Raw genomic sequence first — 22,238 nt, forward strand, 5'->3', positions numbered from 1 at the left:
TGGCTGCACTACAACTCAGTAAGTGATCCCGGAAATGTCCTGAAGAAGTTCCTATGTTAACCGGAAGACCAGAGTCTTTCTCGGTTGCCTAGCAATTGCGTAGCTATTCCTATAGCGATTCTTCTCCTACAGGGAGATACAGCGATTAAATTTTGACACCCCCCTCCAGGTAGTTAGCTGACGGTAATTTTTTCTGTTAATTGCACAGCAGTCGACACAAGTCCCTAGATAGGCACTAGCTTTAACTACTGTTTGCTAGTTACAGCCTTAATATCTTGAGTTACATGTGGCTAATTAACTTAATTAAAGGAGGTGGCCAAACAAGGTAGCTTGTTAGGTAACATAGCAAAGGATAAAGTACCAGACATATAGCTAGCATCTGAATCACAACCGGAAATAGTAAGGAGGCAAACTGTCAAACAAATTGAAACATCAAGTTTGTAAAGGTTAGTGGAGTGCTACCCTACCACGTATTTATTCATACCCCTGATGAAATGATAAAGAAAATGTAAGTATGTATTGGGTATTATTGTTCTGCTTAATTTTTCTCAAGTTATATATTTTACTTTTAATAGCATTGCGCAGATCAAAGCAATTGTTCACAGAAATATTTATATAAAGTATTTTTTTTATTATTTTTTTAAAGTATTAAAAATTGCATGCTGCATTTTTATGGTCATCCCATGTTCTTTCTCCACCGAAACATTTTCCCATCCGCATTTAATGCCACAGGGGTGCCACCTGTACACGACTGCAACTGTCAAAATCAGGAAAAAGTCTGCTTTTGAGTCGATATTGGTTACGTGTTTTTGCCAATCCTCTGTTTTATAAAAACGAGATGTGTACAAATTCACACACCCTATAACTGCTGATGGCCCATATTTTTCTTTTCTTCATTTTTTTTTTTTTTTTGTTGCAGAGAAAATGAGGAATATGTAGTATCTTACTCTGTGACCAACCTTTAATTTACATTACCAGGAAGTGGTGAGTTTTGAAAACATTTTATTGCAGGACTGGCATAATATAGAATCAAGTTATATTGTAACTATATTGCATGCATCCCTTGAAAAATACATGTTTGATCAAGTAATGATTAAGCTTCATAGTATGCTTTGGTGGAATCTGGAGACATAAACAAAGCACTGGTTGTATTAACAAACCTGATTAAAATGATAACAGTCTGTCATTAAGAATCATATTTATACAAACTGTCTTGTATAAAATCATTTTATGGCTTCCATCTGTACATCACTCCCAAACAGACCTTCTTATTTTGACTCATATCCCAGCCACCTACACTGCCAGTCAAAGTTCTGTTCCATTGGAACATATATCAGAGCACTCTGATCTTGCGTGCTTTGAACTTTAAAGGTTATTTGAATGTTGGTGTAGTTTGCAAATCTTCAAATGACATTCCAGGTATTTAATCAAAAGCATTTGTGTTTCTTGCTTGCCCAAATTTATTCTCACGTGGATCTCAGTAATAATTTAATCTGTATCATAGCACCACCTGAATGTACTGTGATACATTGATGACTATTAAATGACATGTCTGCTGTTTGTTAGGTATTTATGCTTGCTGGCGGTTTGTTGTTGTACCACTGTAACAGCACAAATAATGATATTTAAATGTTAGCATGCTTCAGTTTAACGAAGAAAAATAAATCATTCTTGCAGTAAATAGAAATGATTTATATTTATACAGTACTGGCTTCTGTCATCACAGATGAATTTGTTTCTCTTATTAATTAAAGTAAACTCAGGAAATGCTGGCTATTGAAGCCCTGTTGAGTTAACCGTTCAAAATAACATCTACTTTCATACAGGATTTTTCCAATGTTGGCTATGTACTAAAATAGACTTATTAATATTGAGTCATATTTTTGAAAGCCAAACGTGGAAAGTGTGATATAAAATGGACCTGTTGTGTTATGTTAAGCCAAAGATGCCAAAGATACTTAAATTCATATATTGTTTTAATACAGAAACATGAATTCATTCAGACTTGCATGTGTATCACACGTGTACTGCAGGTGTCCTTAGGTTGCATGCAATCCTGCGTTCCAAACATGCAATACATGTGTAGGACATATGTCTTTTGCTCATAGCTTATCCTTATGAATACAGTGTTTGCACTGAACGTAGTTTAAGATTAAGTTGAATTATTTCATTGGTAAAATCTTATACTTGATGGTTTTCCACAAACAGCTGTTTAAATCATGTAGAAATTTTGTGAGAACCTGATGTCGTCTGTTTCTTACCAGGCTTGACAGACGCATGTTCTTTTTCCAGAGCCTGACTTCCTGACATGTCAAAATCCTTCTTATGTTGTTCTGAGATGTTGCTCACAAAGGCCAATCAAGGAGATAGGATCTGATCATTGGATCATGTACTTAGAGGACTTGTCTCAATGTTGACAAATTTTCAAGGGGGATGAAAGGTACGTTACAGAAGGTTCTGTCATTCTCATGAATGAAGACATGCACGTATTCGGCCTATACATTCACTGAAGTACTAGGTAAAGATCTGCTCAACTTCTTAGAAAAGGGCTCCCAAATCTTTGCAACAGTTTGTTTTTTATTTATGAACTGCAGGGTCTTGCAAAGGTCTTGTGATCAAAGCGTTTTCCCTTTTTATTAAAAAAGCTTATGATTTTGAAGAGGTGCCGTGTCTGTGAGATCTGTATTTTACTAGTCTGACATTCTGGAAGGGTTTGTTGAAGTTTGATGGCTAACATTAACATTATTCAATGCAGAATGGTATATATATCATCTAAATATTGAAAGATGACTCTAGTCAAACCATCACTGAGTCAATGACTGGTTTACCTCAGCAGACACTCAAGGGAAAAGATATGAAATTATGGGGGCTGCAGGATATTTAACCTCACATTTTCTCAAACACTAAAAATCCAGATGAAAGCTGCAATGGGATCTGCTGACGTGCTTTTTGCAGAGATGAAGTTTGTGGAAATGGCTCATATGCATTTCAGATGTAGATGCCTAGCTTCAGCAGTTTGCCATGCATTCTACTAAGCATTTCCTGGATCTTGCAATGGTGTCAGATCGTGCATTTGTGATTTTAATTCCGCAGTTGTTCTTTTGAGACGGAGCCCACCTTATGCCAGGTGGTAAAGCAATCTGGTATTAATTAGCCTACATCTGTGGCACCTTGTCTCATTAGATAAACACATTGGCTCACAGCAGGATATTAGTATTAATGGGAACAACAGCACCCTTACAAAACTGCTAACATTGCAGGATATTATTTTGTATTTCTCTCACTGAGTAGTAAGTATATTCAACCATTTTCTGTGGATGTTAGTGGGACATGGCTTTGAATAAGAACATGAACATGAATATCTCTCCATTAAGGTCACTCTTAATGAGGTGACAGTATGACACTGATTTTATAGATGACCTTAGAGAATGATTTTGTCTGTGTCATGCATAGATGCTATATCACAATAATATGGCATCTGTAATATTCACATGATTACCTTGTTGTTGATACCTGATGTGTTGCATCTCCAAAGGCTAGGGGATGGTCAGCTAAGATATTGTTGTACTGATTTTTTCTGTGCAAAAACAAGGCAATTAGAATGATAAAGGCCAGGCTTCCAAATGAATATCATGCTTTTGTGTTTTAAGGCATGCTTTTTTCTAAATTCCACATCCATACTTGACATTTTTAAAAGATTCTGTAGTAAAAATGTTCACACTTCCCAGTTTTAGTTTTACCATTCAGAGAAAAGGAGAAAACGGTCACGGAAGATCAAACCATACCAAAAAGCAGGATTGGAAAAAAATGTTTCAGGTCTGTTAAAAATGTTGGAAAAGGTTTATCATCTTTAATGCATATAGTAGAAATAATATCACATCTGTTGGTTCTAGTATACTATATACAGAATGTGTGACATGCTAAGGTTAATGGGAAACCTTGAAGATAGGGATTGTGTTTATTGAATTCAGAAAACGCACTGTGGCATTCTCACTCAGAAATCACCAAAGCTAAACCGTGTATCCAGGTCACACTGTGTCGTGAGAAAGCGCAATGTAAATCTGATGTAACAAGAGAGATCCCTCGGTCGTAATGGCCAAAAGCTGCCGTGCGCAGGGTTCAAATTTGTTCAGGTTTATTCTCAATGTTCTGTTTTTATAATGAAACAAGGAGGGGAGTGTTCAAGGTCAGTAATGCCGGGGGGGGGGGGGGAGAAAAGCCTTGAGAGGAGAGAGGAGAGTACTGTGGGATGCCTGCAGGACGGGGCTGCCGTGTGTGGTCAGGAGTAACATGCGATCACTGCAGAATGATGTGACCCGTCAGGATACAGTCCAGATGTGTTGCTCTGGTAATTTCCCCGACGTCTGGTATTGGGCAATTGCGCTCATGTAGTGGCTTGGGAAGACGTCTCGTCCTATTCATCTTTGGGGCTGCCAATTTAGTTTTTGTTGTTATAATAAACCGGACAAAAAGTAAGCTGTCAAGTCAGGCCCAGTTGTGGTAATTCGTTGTTTGTGCATGAAAGGGCAAAGCCAACCACCATTGCACAGTTTGTATTTCTCCAAGGATAATAAGATTAGGGGTGCATTTTTTTACTTTCACTGCAGCACAAGGTAGTGAATATGCAGTAATCATAACAAGGCAATGCACATTATAATGGAATCATTTAATAAAGGTACGTGAAGTTGATAACCCCTCAAAACACAACTTAGAAATGATATTATAGATCCTTTCCTCATGGTGTATTACCCATGTTCACTGCTTTTTGATCGTACAAGATCTTGACTCTTAGAGTCACGAATTTGGTTGCAGCTCTTTGGAACACAAGAAAAAGAAAAGCTTCATCATGATGAAATCACACTTGTAACATGGGTCAACAGCCCCTAAAAGAAAATTCCCATCTGATCAGGATCTGGTTTGATGTGTTGCATAACATATGTCAGATACATATGGAGAGGCTGGTTCCAAATCTCCATGGCAACATCAGAACCAAATATCCCTGTTTTTGATGTACTGCCATGTCTGCAGCTTGAAGCTTGTGTGGTGACTTGACTACAAAATCCATTGGTTAAATGCTGCCGTAAACTCAGTCATTCTCAGCCACACACAGACATTACAAGATGCAGAAGATGTGGAACATTAGCTTACATTGTTTGATTTGGTTTGGTCCCTAAATTGTCTTTTTTCCTGACGGTCACCCTGGCTTGTCTTTCAAGATGTCTTGCACTCAGTATGGTTTGTTGAGGACTGAGCTTAGACAGTCAACAAAACAGCCACACACTTCATGCAGTCCATAATTAATTCTTTAATTGTGTATATGCATTCGCACATGTAGCCTCCTCAAAATACAACAGCACATTAAGCAAAGTGCATATAAAAGCTGTCATAGTAATGGTCTGTAGCTTTATACTCACTCTCTTCTAAGTGTTGTTAGATAATGAAGATGTCCACATGTTGAAAAGATACGGATACATGACTGAAGAGTTAAGCGTGTGGGCTTTTTCCAGTGTGCGGTTATTTCTTCCTTTTTCCTCGCAGGCCATCCTTCTAGGATGATGTTAGAAGGGCCTGCTGTCGTAGCGTGCAGCGAACATTTGAGGTCACAGCATTTCTCGCTCTATCTAGCTCCTTCTCAGCTGGCCCGGATTCCTTTTTTCCATTCATTGGAGATAGTGGTGACAAACTGTTGAAGATATGCAGTGACCACTGTTTCTCGTCTCTGAGCAGAAACCGTCATACTGATGTGAAAGAACTGCACAGCGTTCTCAAGACAGTGTTTCCAAGGGGGAAGGACTGTCAGTCATCTCATAAGTTACACTCAGGACAAGGGGTACATATTGTATACTCTGTTCCTGACTTACCACACTGCTGTTATTAAAAGCCACAATTGGCATGAATACGAACCTAGTAACTAGTAATATACCTGTTGCTTTTTTTAAGAACTGTTAGGGCTGTTCAGTTTTACAAGCTCAACACTTACGTTACTTGGATCCAAAGACCTGTCATGAATGCATGTGTTTTTAGTACGTTTTGGACCAGAGGTTCTTTTTCTCTGCAGGACACAAGACAAAGCTGCAGGCAAATTAACATGGTATATATGCTTTCTATTAATCATATTCAGAATCTGCACTATGTTTTCAAATATGTTCCGCTCCCTTTGAAATTTTGAAACAACAGGGTAACCACTAGGGAAGTGGTCAACCTCTCACCAACCTAACTATATTAGTAATTGTTTGTTTATTTTATTATACATACACTCCTAATATTTATATTGTAAAGAGACATTAATTGAGTAGTTTTCAGAGAGGAAAGGGTTACATTGTGGTACAACAGTGGTGGTAATAATGGTCACTTTGAAAATTGAATAGTAGCTCAATTTTTAAATATATGCACATGCACATACAAATGTTTCTAATTTTTTGTGCTTATCTAATACCATGTGTGCATTTTTGAGATATCAAATGTCTGCATTTCCATCACAGGAGAAGTGGTTGTAAAGGCTTGTCAGATTTGACCGCAGGTAATTTAAAGAAGTCCTGCACACTGCTCCTTTCAGAATAGGCCTACTAGTTCATTGAAAAAGTTTACATCTCGCAACTGCTGCTGTGCAGACACAACAATGCATCAGCACTTCATATGCAAAATCAAAATGTGTTTGGCTGCATTTCTGTCATGCTGTTAGACGTCGTTTCTTTCCAGTACACCACCATTGTTTGGATTGCGGAGGATCCCCTTTCCAATATGGGATGAATTAAGTAAATGAAAACGTGTTAGGATGTGTGTCAGGCAGACAGTTTTTCGGAGAACTCTGAATCAGTCAAAAGATGGCATACTCTGTGTCTGTATAACTGTGTCGGGATAAAGGACACGCTTATTCTAGGGGAGATGATGATCTCCAGACTCGCAAACACTCGTGTCCCATCCATCAGCTACCAGGTTTACCCTGGGGGTATCCGGCTCTGGGCCCAACCTGCCTTGTCTTCTGCAGTTTGATGAGAAAAAACAACGCATTTAGTTTGGCTGTCTGTGATAGAACACTTTAAATGAAAGTGACTATGGAGAGATATTTCACTGCTGGATGAGTCTCATTGATTTTATAGTACATTTGTTAGTACTGCGACTTACTGGATGCAAACTTTTAGATTTGGGGTAGATACTTTGCTGCTGCCTGTTTATATCATGTCTGGTTGGTTGCACTTCAAAGCTGTGACACAGGGGTCTGTCTTGAGAGTGTATGTAGTATGATGCTCAAAATCATTTCATCTGGCAATTTGAGACAGGGCTAAGAAGTGGTCCGTTTTAATTGGCAAGCCAGACAGTATGACTGGAACGCTACTGAGTGCATTGTGGTAAGGCAATAAAACAATCTCGGTATTCATCAAAGCGCTCTGGCTTCCGTTGGTGTTCCACTTGCTGCAGCATCTCCTCAGACTGCAGAGAGGCTATGCGCTCAGCCTTGAGTAAAAAAAAAAAAAAACGATGTGTTTACACTTCGGACATGTTACAAATTATCTGCTAAGACTAACTTTGCGTGACTTGGCAATAGCCTTCACCTTGCTCAGACGTTGTTTTGGTCAGACTGATTCAGAGGTTTGCGCTCTCAATTTTAGTCTCTTTATCTGTCATTTTTCTCGGAACCAGATGTGAACCCCAGCGAAAGGTAAAGCCCTCATTGGATCCCTCTCTCCTTGTGTGTGGCAGGCTGCCAGTGTTTCTGCTGTGGCGTGTCTGAACATGACAGGTGTCAAATTTCCCCCAATATCATATAAAGTTTAGAGCAAAGTAGTATAATTTCAAAAGTACTGACTTTTTTGTTAGTTGACTGCAGGACTTTATCCCAGAATCTGATCATTGGCCCACCTTATCAGAATTAGACAGATCAGATTCTTCATCTCTATTATGTTGTCATATTTGAAAAACTCAATCATCACTGGTGTTTTGGGACAGGCAAAACAAGTTATCTTTAAAATGCAGACCAAATCTCCATGAGTCATTTAGTAGCCTGTAAGTATTAAAATGAGATCATGTCATTCATGTGTTGCTTGATGGTGTGAAACGAATTGGAAAATACTATTACAATGATGTCTTACTTACAGGTGGTTGGAGATATTACTTGTTAACATAACTTCCCAGTGGCCAAGTACTGCCTTGCCAAGGGGTTCTCACAGGGTTAACTACTGCAGCGATGGTTGGGACATGCTTGTGATGTAAGCAGTACAGATTCAATAATATCTGTACATTTATTTTCCCCTGGGTCACTAAAATATTAACATATGAGAACATGGAGCCATTCCTAACATCTGACCATCTCTCAGTTTTTAAACAGGTTGACTGTATTAATGGCTTAATTTTCAGTGTTGATCACATTTTATACTATTGTGTGATTTAGTTTAGTTTGTAGTGTTTTTATATGTCTAGGCAGTCTTGAATCAAGGAGCAACTTGGCTGGTTGGATATTCGGAGTACCAGGTTTGACAGCTTTCAGGTTCCTGCTAGCACCTGGGTGCGAGTCGAAGGCTGTTCATTCTTTGAGTTGCCAGATGAAACAGGACTGTGCTGTAGATCACTCTTTTGAACATGCTAATGAGTAGAAATTTGCTTCCTAAACACCTACTCCGTTCCTAAATCTCCTGGACTGTTTCCTTGACAGCTGCAATAAAACTGAGAGGCTAAATGGGTCTTGGATTCAGAGTGTAAATCGTCTACTTCACACCTGTCCTCAAGATGACTGCTTTCACATGTCAAAGCAGATGATTAAAAAAAAAAAAGCTGTAAAAGATGTCACCGTGGACCAGTAATCAAAGCTTCGAATGCAGTATAGCATGGTTATATATAGCATGGTATGTCAGATTTTTCCCAGTACCACTCAGTAGTATTGCCATACATGTTGGACATCTGCAGAATAAATCACATTAAGGTTTATGTTTAATTTTAAGTTTGCTGTGTGACAGCAAGATATTAAGTAATATTTTGTTAAATAACAGAGGACTATTTGATGGAGTTGTTGATAGTACATAATGCAGAACAGTGACACAATTATGATGTACTACTAGTCTTTCTCTGTTTTTCTTTTTTAGCATGAGCGTGCCTGCAGGAGAGCAACAGCAGATAACCATAGCAAAACACCAAATTAAGGACATGCCAAACACAAAACTCAACTTGGATTTTATATAAATTAATATAAATAACATACAACAATGATGAATAACAAATGAGTCTTAACACAATTGGAAGGAAAGGCGGTTATGTAATGTACAGACTGAACTCAGCTGAGGAGTTTCACAGGGTGAAAAGCTTGATACAAGATTTTTTTCCATGCATGTAGAATTAACAGTTTTGCTGAGAATGAGAATCTTTTCTTGTAGTTCAGTTTATAAAAAATGTTTGCATGGCTGTGCCCTTGTGAATATAATGTTGATACCTTCTTGTGAGTCTATAATGGGTACTACTGTGGAATGTAATCAACAGAGAGAGATCCAGGGAAACCATTCTGGACAGTTTACGTGCTTAACGTAAAGTTTAAAGTTAAAAAAAAGTTTTAAAGTTTAAACTTTTACAAGTTTAAAGGAGAAGGTTTAGGCAAGACAAATCGTGTTAACACTCCATTTTAATTTGGAAATCATGTCAGCAACTTCAAACTATTTCATGGAAATTTCTAAACATGGCATGTTGTTTAAATGTCTGCTAAATTAAATAAAGTATTGAACACAGTCATGACTAATTTAAAATGGACAAGAGGGCAAATGTTCTGTGCATTTAAGAACAGCATTAGGTCTTATTTAGTATTTTGTTTCATGTATGTGGATAATTTTAAGAGAAACAAAATTTGTGACTCAGTAAATATAGCTTATAAATTCAATGTTTCAGTAGTTACTCTAAACTGACTGCTGTACCCCCAGCATCAATTTTTTTTCTGAGATTTTGTGGAATATTACTTAGTGTTCTCTCAAAAGGTATGTAAACGTACATTAACATGTTTGCTGAATGCATGAATTTCACTAATGTGATTTATCCACTTTTTCCTCATTTCATACTGCCTTATACAACTCAGTGCCTGTCTTTATGTTAAAAACCTTTTTGATTGAAAAGAGGATTGTTGTATGTTTTGGTGTTTTTACAGTTAAAAACATAATGTATATATAATAGTGATCCTCATAGTGATGATGAGGATGGTGTCATTGAGAAGAAATGATTGTCAATGCCTTACTGTACCCCCCTCTCTGGTGCTCATTGTGATCTGCTGTATGAAAAACTCCATAGTACAAGAAGGAATATGATCACAAATTTTAAATATTGCTCTCACACACTCTGTATTTGAATAGAAATATTATTTGCATTCATTCATATGTTACAGTTGTTAATATTTTATAAAAAAAGACTAAAAATGACAAGAATATTTTCAAAACTTATCAAAAAAAAAAAACATCAGACTTTAACAATGACATTTTATTAGATTTGTTTGAAGAAAAGTCTATTTGATTTCCACCTTGTAAGTGTGGATATGCCAAATAGTGTGACTTGTCATTTGTTTATTTACAATATTTATAAATCTCCTAAATTCATTGACGCACTTTTCCCCATACCAGTACTGTTCTCTGGCTATGACTGTTACCCAGCTCATTGTAGTTTTAAATGTGATGATAGAACAAACAGCTTCCTCTCAACTTCTGAATAAATGTTTTTCTCCATGTTAGGGCAGATTGAATGTAGATTGATTGGCCTCACTTAGTTTTAATTATTCACTGTATGTGTTATTTTGAAATTAATAAATGAACAGATGGTAAGCAGGCAGTAAACAGGTATCAAACGTTTTGTTAAGGTAATAACGAGGTAATTAACAAGACATTATTATGTGAGTTTAATACAGCATTAATTCAAAACAACAACTCTGAGAACTGATCCTACAATAATAGTTTCTAAACAAATTTCATGCCGTTAATAATGGTTCATGCCATTGGGTCGCTTTGTACCTGTTTACTAGCCATCAAAAATATTGCTAATAACGAATGATCAGATTGGGTACCTGTTTGTCAGCAGTTAACAGGCAGTGTTTGAACTAAGTGTGACTGAACTGTGTATCAACTGTGCCTGTTGTAGGAACTGGAAGAGGCGTGGCCATGTACCCGATTCACTGTTTCGGGCAACCCCCATGGCTTCAGTCCATGCGCCTCTCTTCTTCTTTGCATTTCATGGGTATGAAGTGAGATGATATGTTCTCCTTCCGGGTCTTTCTGCCCCTCAGTGGCCGGCCTTTCTGTGACAGCGCAATGAACATTTCTTTGCCATTCTGTTTAGTCCATTTTGCGGAGGAGTAAGCGTTGAAGTAGTTTTCTAGGAAAACCTCCTTGAAGTTGCAGTTTTCGTTGTAGGTCTTCTGCAATGAAAGACAGAGATGCCGTTACACTGTATGGCCTTGAAAGGAGTCACAGGGTGATAGCTTTACAGTGTGTAGGTGTGTCTGTGTCAGTCATTTCACAATTGAAGTTTGTCACATGCTATGTGGTATTTACCTTCCCTTGCAGAACGCCAGTCCTGTTCATAGATATGTAATACTGGCTTTTCACCCCTTTAATGGCCAGCACACCCCCTTCAGAGACTGTCCGGATTTCGAGAATACCTGCAATAAATCACAATATCAGACACCAGGCCCTTGCTTAGCAACTATCTTCATTAGAGGTGAAAAAGGAAAAAAAAAACCCAAACAGGATGGGGCTGTTGCCGTGAATCTTTTCTGCGGTGCCTCTGGTTTCGTTCTAAAGTTGTTAAATGGTTTGGGTGGCCACTGCCGAAACCGCAGCTCATGCGACTGCACATATGGAGAGCAGATTAAGGAGCGCTCCCCGAGGGCGGAGGAAAAGGCTGCCCCCTTCCCATCTGCTTTGCACGCTATGTCCCGGATCTCGGGCCGGACCTCAAGTGCGTACACGGAGAGGCGCCGGGCGCACGGGTCGGCCCGACAATTTATTTCCAAACACGCACACTTTCAGCCTGACGTGCCGTGTACCGCGATCGTTTGGACAGACCAGGATGCGAAGCCTTCGGGGAATTCATCCTCGCGACAGGGAACCACGACGCTATTAATTTACAGTAATAATAACAATAGTACGGACGTTAATGATGAGCTATGACTGTTACTTCCATAAAGTTTCCTTTAGTGTCATGTTCTTTGGCGAAGCGGTTAGAGATTAAGTTGTGCAACTGTGTGATTCATCAAGCTTCCCTTAAATGTTTGTAGTCATAAAAAGCTTGGCACTCTGAACTCATCTCCTTTTTCAATCTTTCAAAAAAAAATGTCCTGCTGCTCTCGAGGCCAGACCAGGCATCCCCTCCTTACAAAGCAAATGTTCTTTATTTCCCTCTTTGGTGGCTCTTGTATGAATTCATTTTGCTTCAGAGCATTTTTTTGTGGCTTCCTCCAAAGTTTTGAGTCCGAAGTCAGTCATTCAGTGATGTTTTGACTTGCGGTGGAGATAGAATTTCAAACTGGAGATTAAAAGAAAAAACTTTCTCAAAACTCCAGTGCTCTGTTTTATTTTGGCCTTTCTAATAAAAAAAAAAACCCTAAAGGGAATGCTTATTTAAACTGTATTATTGAATTATACAAACATATTGGAGTATGAAAAGTTGAGAAAAAGTAAGAAAAAGTATTTAAAATCTGGTACATTTTATTTCTGTTTATCAAAACCAATCATCTTCCCAGTTCAGATTGCCACGCTTATCATAGAGAACCTTTGGTGACCATCGGTGATAAAGTAAGACTCCAGTGTCAGGCTAATCTGTAAACATCTGATAATGAACCACTCTGCATTCCCACTGACCACTCATTGCACATTCATGATACGAGCTCAGAAATACAAGCACAACTTGCGAAAGTCATGAAATGCTGAGCGAGGCATCATGAATCATCATGAATATGTGGGTCATTTCAGTCCAGCTTCCTCATCTAAAGAAAATCAAGCTGAATTTAGTGTCGGAGAACTGTGTTGCATCATTGCTCTATTAGTCTTTCTGATCCTATTAGTCTGAAATCCTGTGAAACTGAAAGGCATACCTCACACTCTGCCCAACTGTCTGTCTCAGTCTCTACCCCGCTGTCACATCTGAGGAAGAGACACTGCATAGCCTTCAGGAATCAGATCTTGTGGGTCTGTGCTGAAGACTCGAAGCATGCATTCAGCCTTTTTCTGTTCTGTTTTGGCTCACATGTTTAAAAAGTAATGCTCGTCGTCTGTTCTTACATCTCTCACACACACACACACACACACACACACACACACACACACACACACACACACACACCCACACACCCACACACACACGCATATATAGCATTTTAGGCAAAACCACAAGCTGTCTGAGTGAAATTACTTTCATATGAACTGTTTATGAATTTTCGAGTAAAACCCTACGATTGTTCTTTTCATGCTCACATGCTGTCAATTAAGAAATGGCGCGGAACACGTCAATCCAGAAATCATTTATGATTGACATTTTGACAAAGGTGACACCTTTATACCTATATTTCCTTTACTTCTGTAAAGCTGTTCTGTGATCAGTGCAATGACCATGCAACTGAATCAACTTAAACAAAGCATTTAGCAATACAGACATGTTTCATTACCAGCGTAAAGGGTAATTTTGTTTTATAGGAAAAAGACAAACAAATCATTCTCTAATTTACTGGCTTGTTGTACATGAACAATATCAGATGGTATGTATTATTCTCACAAAACAAAAGTTGCAAAGACTACAACACTAATAAAATTGCTACAGCCCTGTAATTCAAAGAAAATTTACACTCTCTTCGAACAATACACTTCTAGTCACACAGTGACAGCTTGATTATCTAAGATCGTCACCTATTTTCCGACATCAAAGACTTGATTTCCTCAAAAATGGTTTAACGTAAATGAAGGTTCCATTATATTAAAATTGTGTCCAAACTATACATTTGTATGGCATTACATACATGGTGAAACCTTTATTGTCAACAAAAAACAAGACAAATTATCACAAGCATCTATTATACAAGCCATTATAACCTGTCACAAAGAAGGGAACATGTCCCTTTTATTGATGTAAATGAACTATAATCTGTACAATTTACCCTAAATTTTCTAAGGAAGTTCTCCCTATTGAATATTCCTTTGCTTTGACCAGTTAATCATCTTGACAACTATAACTGATTATTCTTCACTGAGATGATGTATTCCTCTTTGGATACAACCTCTTTCTCAAAAAGAACTCTGGAATGGTTACCTTTAGAATGTATTAATTAAACTGATATTAACCTCATTACAATACACACGACAGGCTGAAATGAACAATCTATCAATGCTGAAGCATCAATGTGATTCCCTGGTTTGTTATACAACTGTTGTATGAGGTCATCATTTCTGTGAGATGCCCTGGGTAATCAGATATGGGCTAAGTGTATTACTGTGAGATACTCTGGAATACCAGTATGAGGTAACTTTTTCTGTGAGATGGAACACTAATATGTGGTAACTGTATTTCTGAGAGATACCCTGGAATGCTACTATGAGGTAACTGTATTTTGGTGGGATGGTATGCCAATATGGCATAACTTTGTTTCTGTTTTGACTACAAAAGATGAAAAGGAGCCTTGTTAATGCTGTTAAAATACTGTAACATGAAATACAACGTAGATGTCACCATTCTGATGATTCTAAATGTTCGATCTAGAATTTAGAAATGAATACATACTGCTGGTTATGTGTCAGTACAATTCAGAGAGCCTTTGGTGAGGCTAAAGGCCACCTTGGGTCATTCTATAAAAAGGAAAAAAATAGTCTTTTAATTGAAAGAACAAAGAATGTGCTGATCAGGTGTGTGAAAGGCTGTCAGTTTAATGCAAAACTGCACTCAGTCCTTTTGCCTGATGGGTGGGCTTGAGGCACTGGGAACTTCAGATCAGAGTAAGGTAACACCTTGTTAGCTCAGACACACACTACAAACATGCATGACCTTGAATTGGCACTGTGGTGCAAGTGTCACCCTAATCCCAGTATTAATCTGATTAAAAGACATTTGAGCCCGGTTGCATTAAACCAGTAATTCATAATACACTAAATTTGGAGTATGACAAAGCAGCATAATTTAGCTGTACAGAGGGTACAGCGCTTGAGTTCCTGTAGAGCTGGAAACACCACTAATTGACCCAAAAAGCAAGTAACGTGAGGACGCTTTTACCAGGCACGATGCCTCGATGGGACAACCTCGTCGCAGTCCTGGGTCAGCGTGTGCGGTGAAGTGCGAGACTTGCTGCTCTGTCCCATCATGCTCTGTGAGTAAGTGGCACATGTGCTTGCAGAGTATTGGGGATTAAATTGGTTTAGCATGCTAGAGGTCTGCGAGCGTTCGGGGAATGGCCTCTCCGGAAGACTAATGTCTGTGGCATTTTACAAGCCAGCCCCCGTCCAGCCCCCCCCCCCCTTTTTTTTTCTCTCGTTCCCCCTGAAGCTGTTGGCTCTGCCTCTGTTTAGTCGCAGGCCTTACCCTCCAAATAGCCACCTCTTTATGAAGCATGGTGAGAGATGCATTTAAACAGGCGGTCGAGGGAGCTGTCTTTGATGTCTACACTTCAGCTTAATTGTTGGCTCTCGTGATGTGTTCATGTTTCTTTTTAAGTGATTCTGCGCTGGACAGTCTCAGCGGTATTTGATATACTCGTGTATTGAGATGTTTCAGTTCCATCTCTCTATCAAAGACATGTGTTCCTTTGCACTCCTGAGCTCAGGAGATTGTTTCCCTGATCTCATAAGAACTTTCATGTTTCATTCCCATTTTAACTTTTAACAGCAATTAGGATCTGTCATGTGTCATAGCTGCGTCTATTTATTTTATTCAATAGATACATAATGAAAAAATATTACTAAGTTTATCTAAAATATATATATGAGTATGTCTACTATATGTGTTGTTTAAACTAATACATGATGCTAAAATCGATCATGTACAATATGACGTTAATGGAGCCTTCTTGTGGTTTTAGATTTACCCATATGTATGCTTCACACCAACGTCCTGCTGCTATTCAGTCACTCTTTAAAGGACATGAAGGATGGCTATGAGTTTTACCTGTTAGCATTTCTCACAAGGTTGCGTGCTGCTAAAGCTAGTGATGGATGCCTCTGAGGTGCACCTCTCACCAGTGTCACACAACATCTCCTTTATCACTGTTTCATGTTACAGTGACTGCAACTGTTTAGCGGATATAGGGAGACACTGGCGCGCACATGTGGGTTACAAATGTTAACTCCACTCTGCTTTGTGGGGGCAGCTCCGCACGGCTTTCCCCAGCTTGAACAAATTTACCTCAGCGTTTTGGCCCAGCCTCTGGCTAAGCAAACTAATTTGTGGGTGATCCTTAATTCTGTCCTCCTTGGATAGAGTCGGAATCCACCTTGCTTTGATTTGGCTCTTGTTAAGGATGTCCGTTGAAGACCTCTGAGGAGCAACTGATACTTGTCGGCCAGGAACGGGAGAGCAGCACCCGCGGAAGTCTAATCCACTTTGCACGTCCCGGTGAAAACCTCTTTATTTCATGTGACTGAGGCTGTGGGGCGTTTAAGGGTTTCCGAGCGGCTTGGTGCGCAACAAACAGGAACAAATTGTTAATTTTTCTTCATTTACAGAATATTGCATTACATAACGTTCCACGTCTGTGCACTGTGCATGGATTCTCAACGGCCTATTTCATGTGCTCTTTAACTCCTGTTGGGAACAAGCTGTCCTTATATTTGTCAGTTGATTGTATAATTCAACATGGGTAATGCTCAAGGACATTAAATATTTCCTTGGGTGAGGGTGAGACCCATTGTGATTTTCATCGAGATATTTTGTCTCCGATCCTCTCAGCATAAATGATTTTGTGGCATTTGTGGTTATTTTCGGAAACAAATAACATGTAGAGGCAACATATAGATTAGTTACGAAACAGCTTTTTGATAAAAATCAGAAGAAAGCTATTGGCCCCAGACGTTGTTTACAGGACACTGGTAATAGCCAAATAGTGAGCTGACTGCGGAGTGTAGGTTTGCATGCAAAGCCCTGTTTAAGCCTATGCACTGAAGACTACACAGTCTGTAATCAAATCCATGGCATGTGTGGATATTTTCCAGATAATACATCAACTTTGACAGAAAACGCACTGTTTGTGTAAATATGGAGATGTGATACTTAGGGGGGCAATGACAGAATGAGTCCAAATTATGAATGGCTGTCTAGAATTCACCCCTGGCTTTGGTTAGATGCTGTTGACTTTACCTTATGCTGTGTTTGTTGTAGACGTCCTTTTTGTGTTGGTTATTTACTCTGCAATCTCCGCAGCCGTGCCGCTCATAAAGTTGCACGTGTTAGTAGTTTGAAATGTTTATTAAGTCTGACTTTTTAACTGCGGATTAAAATACAATCCATTAGCGAAAGCATTACATGGCCAAAAATTGTCAAATTGTTTTAACATTGTAATTTGGACAACCTTCCAACCAGTATGGCTGACACCTACCCTGTAAATATATTCTGCTGTTAGCGCTGCTTACTAATTCTTCTGGTTCTGTTGCTGGATTTTAGGCATGCCAGTTCTATATGGCTTAAGGTTTAAAGGTGAATCTCCAGCTGCTGAAGTCCACAAAGCAGGTGACAAAAGGCATGGCTATGGTACCACACACACGCACATGCATGCACATACAGTATGTATGCACACCCACATATGCGGGGCCCACACGCATGCAAAGACACCCACGCACGCCCGCGCACATGCATGCACGCACACGCATGCACATACCCACGTATGAATGACACACACACACACACACTCGCACGCATTCGCATGCACACACAAACACTGCCACACGCTATCAGCAGTTTTAATATAGAGGCATACAGAGGCGTTCCTATGTTCTCACAGTGCCCTGAATGATGCACTTTTTTTCCTTTGTAACATTTTTTATGGTGCAAGCAAAACAATTTTGAAACAATATGATGGGAAAGCACAATACATTGCTAAGGAATTAGTTTTTACTTATAAAGGGGAATGATGACATTATGACAGCATGAGCAGGCCCTGCTGAGTATTTGCCTCATGTTGTTTGTCCCCTTTGTTTTCAAATGTTTATGCGTGCAGTGGACTATTTGGGGCTTGTGCGCATAGCCAGCAAAATATGAATGGAAGATTTATTAGATGAATTTATACTTCACGCTGGTCCCTTCAAAGGCCCCCTCTATATTTCCGTGTATGTTGTGCGTGCAATTGTCAGACACATTTGGGTGTATCAGTTGCTCCACTTCTCCACGCCACACGCCATTTGTTACGCAAGCCTCTTTTCCGTCTACACAAGAGACGCTCTCTGTCACGCCAACATTCTTCAGGGCAGACACTTAGTGAGATACAAGAGGACGATGGCCGTCTTTAAGTCCTTTGTGCGGTTTGTCTATCTTTGTTTTTAAGTCCTCGCTTTGTGATTGCAGTGCTGTTTCCACTTAGCATGGAGCTGAATTGTGTAATACCGGTTAGAAAACTTAGCGTAGTCCATCCCAAGGCACTGTGGTGAGGTCAATGGAAATGTGAAAGTAATTTATGGAGAAGACATGGGTCTGTTGCATGTTTTAAAGCTCGTTTTAAGACCATTTTAACCTATGGATATAACTTTACCTCCCTATAATTTAACCCACAGGTATAACTAACCTGTTCAACGTTAGTACTGAAAAGCACATACACTGGGACCTTTCAAAGGTTAATGGCCAGTGATTAGGTTGATGTTTTACCTTGTATTATTATGGCTGTGGGGTAAACATACACATGTGTGTTATACGTCCCATTTAAGAGGCTTAGGGCAAATACGCTAGCTCCATAGGGACTAGTATTACATTTTTTCCCTCATTTTTTACAGAACAGTTTTTGTTTATCTTGGATGACGGCACAATTTGTACTGTTGTGTAAGTAACAAAGTTGTAGCCTGGAACTTGCTCAGATTTGTTCCACAAATTAGGGACAAACAGGAAAGCCCCCCTCCCCCCACCCCCATTGAGTGGCTCAGTTTAATCTATGGGTTGAACATGCTTTGTATGCTGTGCTCTACAGTATTTCACTGACTGTAATTTTTTCATTTACTTGATTTGCTATGTAATAGAACATCGGAGTAGGCCGGGACACAGACATACTGAAACAGGCTTGTATTGTTGCCTTATTTTTTACATATACTGCCAAAACCAACAACACGAAGATATATGTGTGATTCAAATGTTCAACATCTTGATATGGTTAGAAAGTTCAACCTTAAGATTGCCCTTTCCCACAGCCAAGAAGAATGTAGCTCTATGGAAATAACAGGTGCTATACTGACTAGGTGTTCAAGACACAGTCCAGACCACCACAGACTTACATCAATCTAAATCAATCCAAGGATAAGCAACTGAATGGAGTTACTACTGTACTATGTCTTCGAACGTGGTTCCTATCTAGGAAAGTGGCACCACTAATCTTAATGTTTCATGCGCTGAGAAGCTGTCACCAAAGCTTTCTTCAGAACGACTTGCGCCGACCTGAGCAAATACACTCAGACGTGATTTAATAGGAGCCTCTAATAGGCAGCATATTTGTTTACTTGATTAGGGTCTTTGTTTAGAATGTGAAAGTTTGCCTCGCCAAGCCGGACACCTGTTTTCTTTTATTGCTGTCATTTAGCACGTCTGTGCTCTTTTAACTGAAACGCATGACCCATTTATTAACTGTCTGATTGCACTGACGGGAACATTGTGCAATAACAACACAGTGGGAAGAAATCCCATGTGTTACTTTTATTGTTATATTCCAAGGAGTCATGATTACTTCAAAAGCCAGCAAAGTAACCAATGATGTCAGGGCTCATACTTTCTTTGAACTGCCCCATCAATTCAACACATGACAGCAACAAAGCTGCATAAAAACTACACATGCAAGAGGCTGAATGACTGATGTTTTTCCATGATATCAGTTGATCAATGACTTTTCCCTTGATATCGATTGAAATCATTTGATTTTCTAGGTTTACATATCAAGGGAAATGGACAGTATTGATACATCACTTTAAATGTTACTGCATTTTTTTTATACATTTGTGTGTTAGATTTTCCAGGTTTACCTGAAGATGAGCATTTTCTAATACCTCCAATGAACACTACTGTCTACATGGTATTTATACAGTATATTTATATTAGACTGTGAAAAACCAAATTGAACAAATCAAGCCCAATGTATAATTGCACAAGCTCCTCATGAATATTTGAATAAAATAAGGGCACTTACTGTAGCAGTTTGTTGGATCTTGCGTCCCGTTGATATTGCCGTACTCGTCGATGGTGAGAAACCACTGCGTCCTGCTGAAAAGCTGTCTGATTCGTACATCCCCTCCCTCCATATAGTCATAATTTCTGGTGTGCCGTTCATGTTTGGAACAGTTCATAATTGCAGCCAGTTGCTCTGGAGTCCTATCACTGCAAGCTAAACACACACTGCCCACTAGAAAGATCATGTGCAAGTACAGTCCAGAGAGCAAATTTGGCAGGTTCCATTTCAGCATCCATATGCGCATTATAATGCAATGCAAAGGGTGTTCACGAGCAACATGCTGAAAAAAAATCAACTTAAAAAAAATAAAAAAGAGCAGTCTTTTGCTGCTAGGTCCGTGACCTGGCCTTTCTCTCGCTCGAGGAGGTCTTCTGGGACGAAATGGTGAAACTTGTTGTTGCACTGTCTGTGACTCAACCTTGACTGGGCTCGGAGGCGCAGTCTGTTTTTAATCCCCGCTTGTCGTCTACGCTGTCGGCACGCGGTGTGGGAGACGACTGTCCAGTGATGGACGCATCCTCGCTGTGTGGGACGGCGGTCCGGCGAGCGGGAAAGCTGCGGGAGACAGAGCAGGTCCCCGGTGCTTTTACCAAGACTGCGGCATCACACTGTTGTCACGAGAGTGGCCATCACGCTCGTGCAACAAAACAAACAGTCTTCAAAAGCTGCCAACCCCTTTTTTTCCACAGTTTCAATCCCTGCAGCTTTAACTAAATTGCTCATTTTGGTGTCCAGACACTTTTCTGAATGAAGAAGAGCTGGACTTAACAGCGATGTTAATTTAGGCAAGAAATGTCTGCTTTAGCTTTTTTATCCCCTGTCATATTCTCACCTCATAGTCATGTATATAGAATCACTTACGTGTTTGTGTCTATCCAGGCTTTTTCTGATTCAATCATATAGACAGGCTATATACCAGGTAGCTCCTGTCTATCTTCTGTACACATACAGACCTCACTCTCTGTCAGTAGCAGCTTCATTCACACATGTTCGCACTGGCAGAACATTTCAAATAACCAGTACAATCTGGCAGCTCTCTATCATGCAGTACAGCAAAACAGACTGAGAACACAGAGCATTTTCTGAATAAAGCTGAGAGAAAAAATAAACTTACAGCTGAAGAAAAAGATGACAGTGGTGAGCACCGATATTCTTTTCCCCTGAAATGCTGGATTTTAGAAAAGGTGTCTGAATGCAGGGCTCCTCAATAGCTGAGGTTAGGCTCTTCTGGTCCTGCAATTGTTCCCATGGATCAAGTGCTAACCCAGGCAGGATCTGTCTGTGCATCTTCACCCTGTTGTTATTCAGTGTTCTTAGATAAATGCCTCCTGCTGACCTCACTTGAGAGCAATTAGGTCCCAGCCAGTCAGCTGTCACTTGGACGCAGGGTGGGAAAAAAAGAGGCTGTTTCTTTTTGTCAGGCTTCCAGTGATCATCAGAGGGAGCTGTAAACTAGAGGAATTGTTGATATTCCTGTGGTATGCACAAAGTATGTAATTCACAGACTTGTGCCAGTCTCGAATAGAGAAAGTCCCTTTCCATCACACTCAGCTGAAGTAATTTCCTCTCTGCTTTCCCTCTTGAAAACTCTAAAAGTCTAAAGTGAAACCATTTGTCCAATATCTTAAAAGATGTTTCAAACATAGAAGAGGGGAATAAAAAATTCTGAGCATGATAAAAACTAGCAGTAACATCAGAACAGATTAGAGAGACATACTGGAATTGTAGTATTTAGTTAGTCATATTTTATTCAACTAATGGGTAGCAGTTTATCATTTAGACAAAAGATCAAAGAATTACTTCAATTAAAGTCTGCGTGTGCCGTGGTATTTCAGATAAAATACGCTGGACGACCGCAGAAGGAGCAAAACAGAAGACATTACTGCTGAGA

General features: G+C 39.5%; 1 protein-coding gene across 1 annotated transcript; it reads right to left on the minus strand.

Moving 5' to 3' along the window:
• Positions 1-10,939: 10,939 nt before the first annotated feature.
• On the minus strand, positions 10,940-20,735 carry fgf7 (fibroblast growth factor 7). Its single transcript, XM_036544520.1, has 3 exons — positions 20,306-20,735; positions 11,511-11,617; positions 10,940-11,374 (listed from the first exon to the last, which is right to left on the minus strand). Exons 1-3 carry the CDS (start codon positions 20,589-20,591, stop codon positions 11,156-11,158), a joined length of 612 nt encoding a protein of 203 aa, XP_036400413.1. The 5' UTR covers positions 20,592-20,735; the 3' UTR covers positions 10,940-11,155.
• Positions 20,736-22,238: the final 1,503 nt, after the last annotated feature.

The sequence above is a fragment of the Megalops cyprinoides genome, chromosome 13, assembly GCF_013368585.1.
Source record: "Megalops cyprinoides isolate fMegCyp1 chromosome 13, fMegCyp1.pri, whole genome shotgun sequence".
In the NCBI taxonomy this organism is placed as follows: domain Eukaryota; kingdom Metazoa; phylum Chordata; class Actinopteri; order Elopiformes; family Megalopidae; genus Megalops; species Megalops cyprinoides.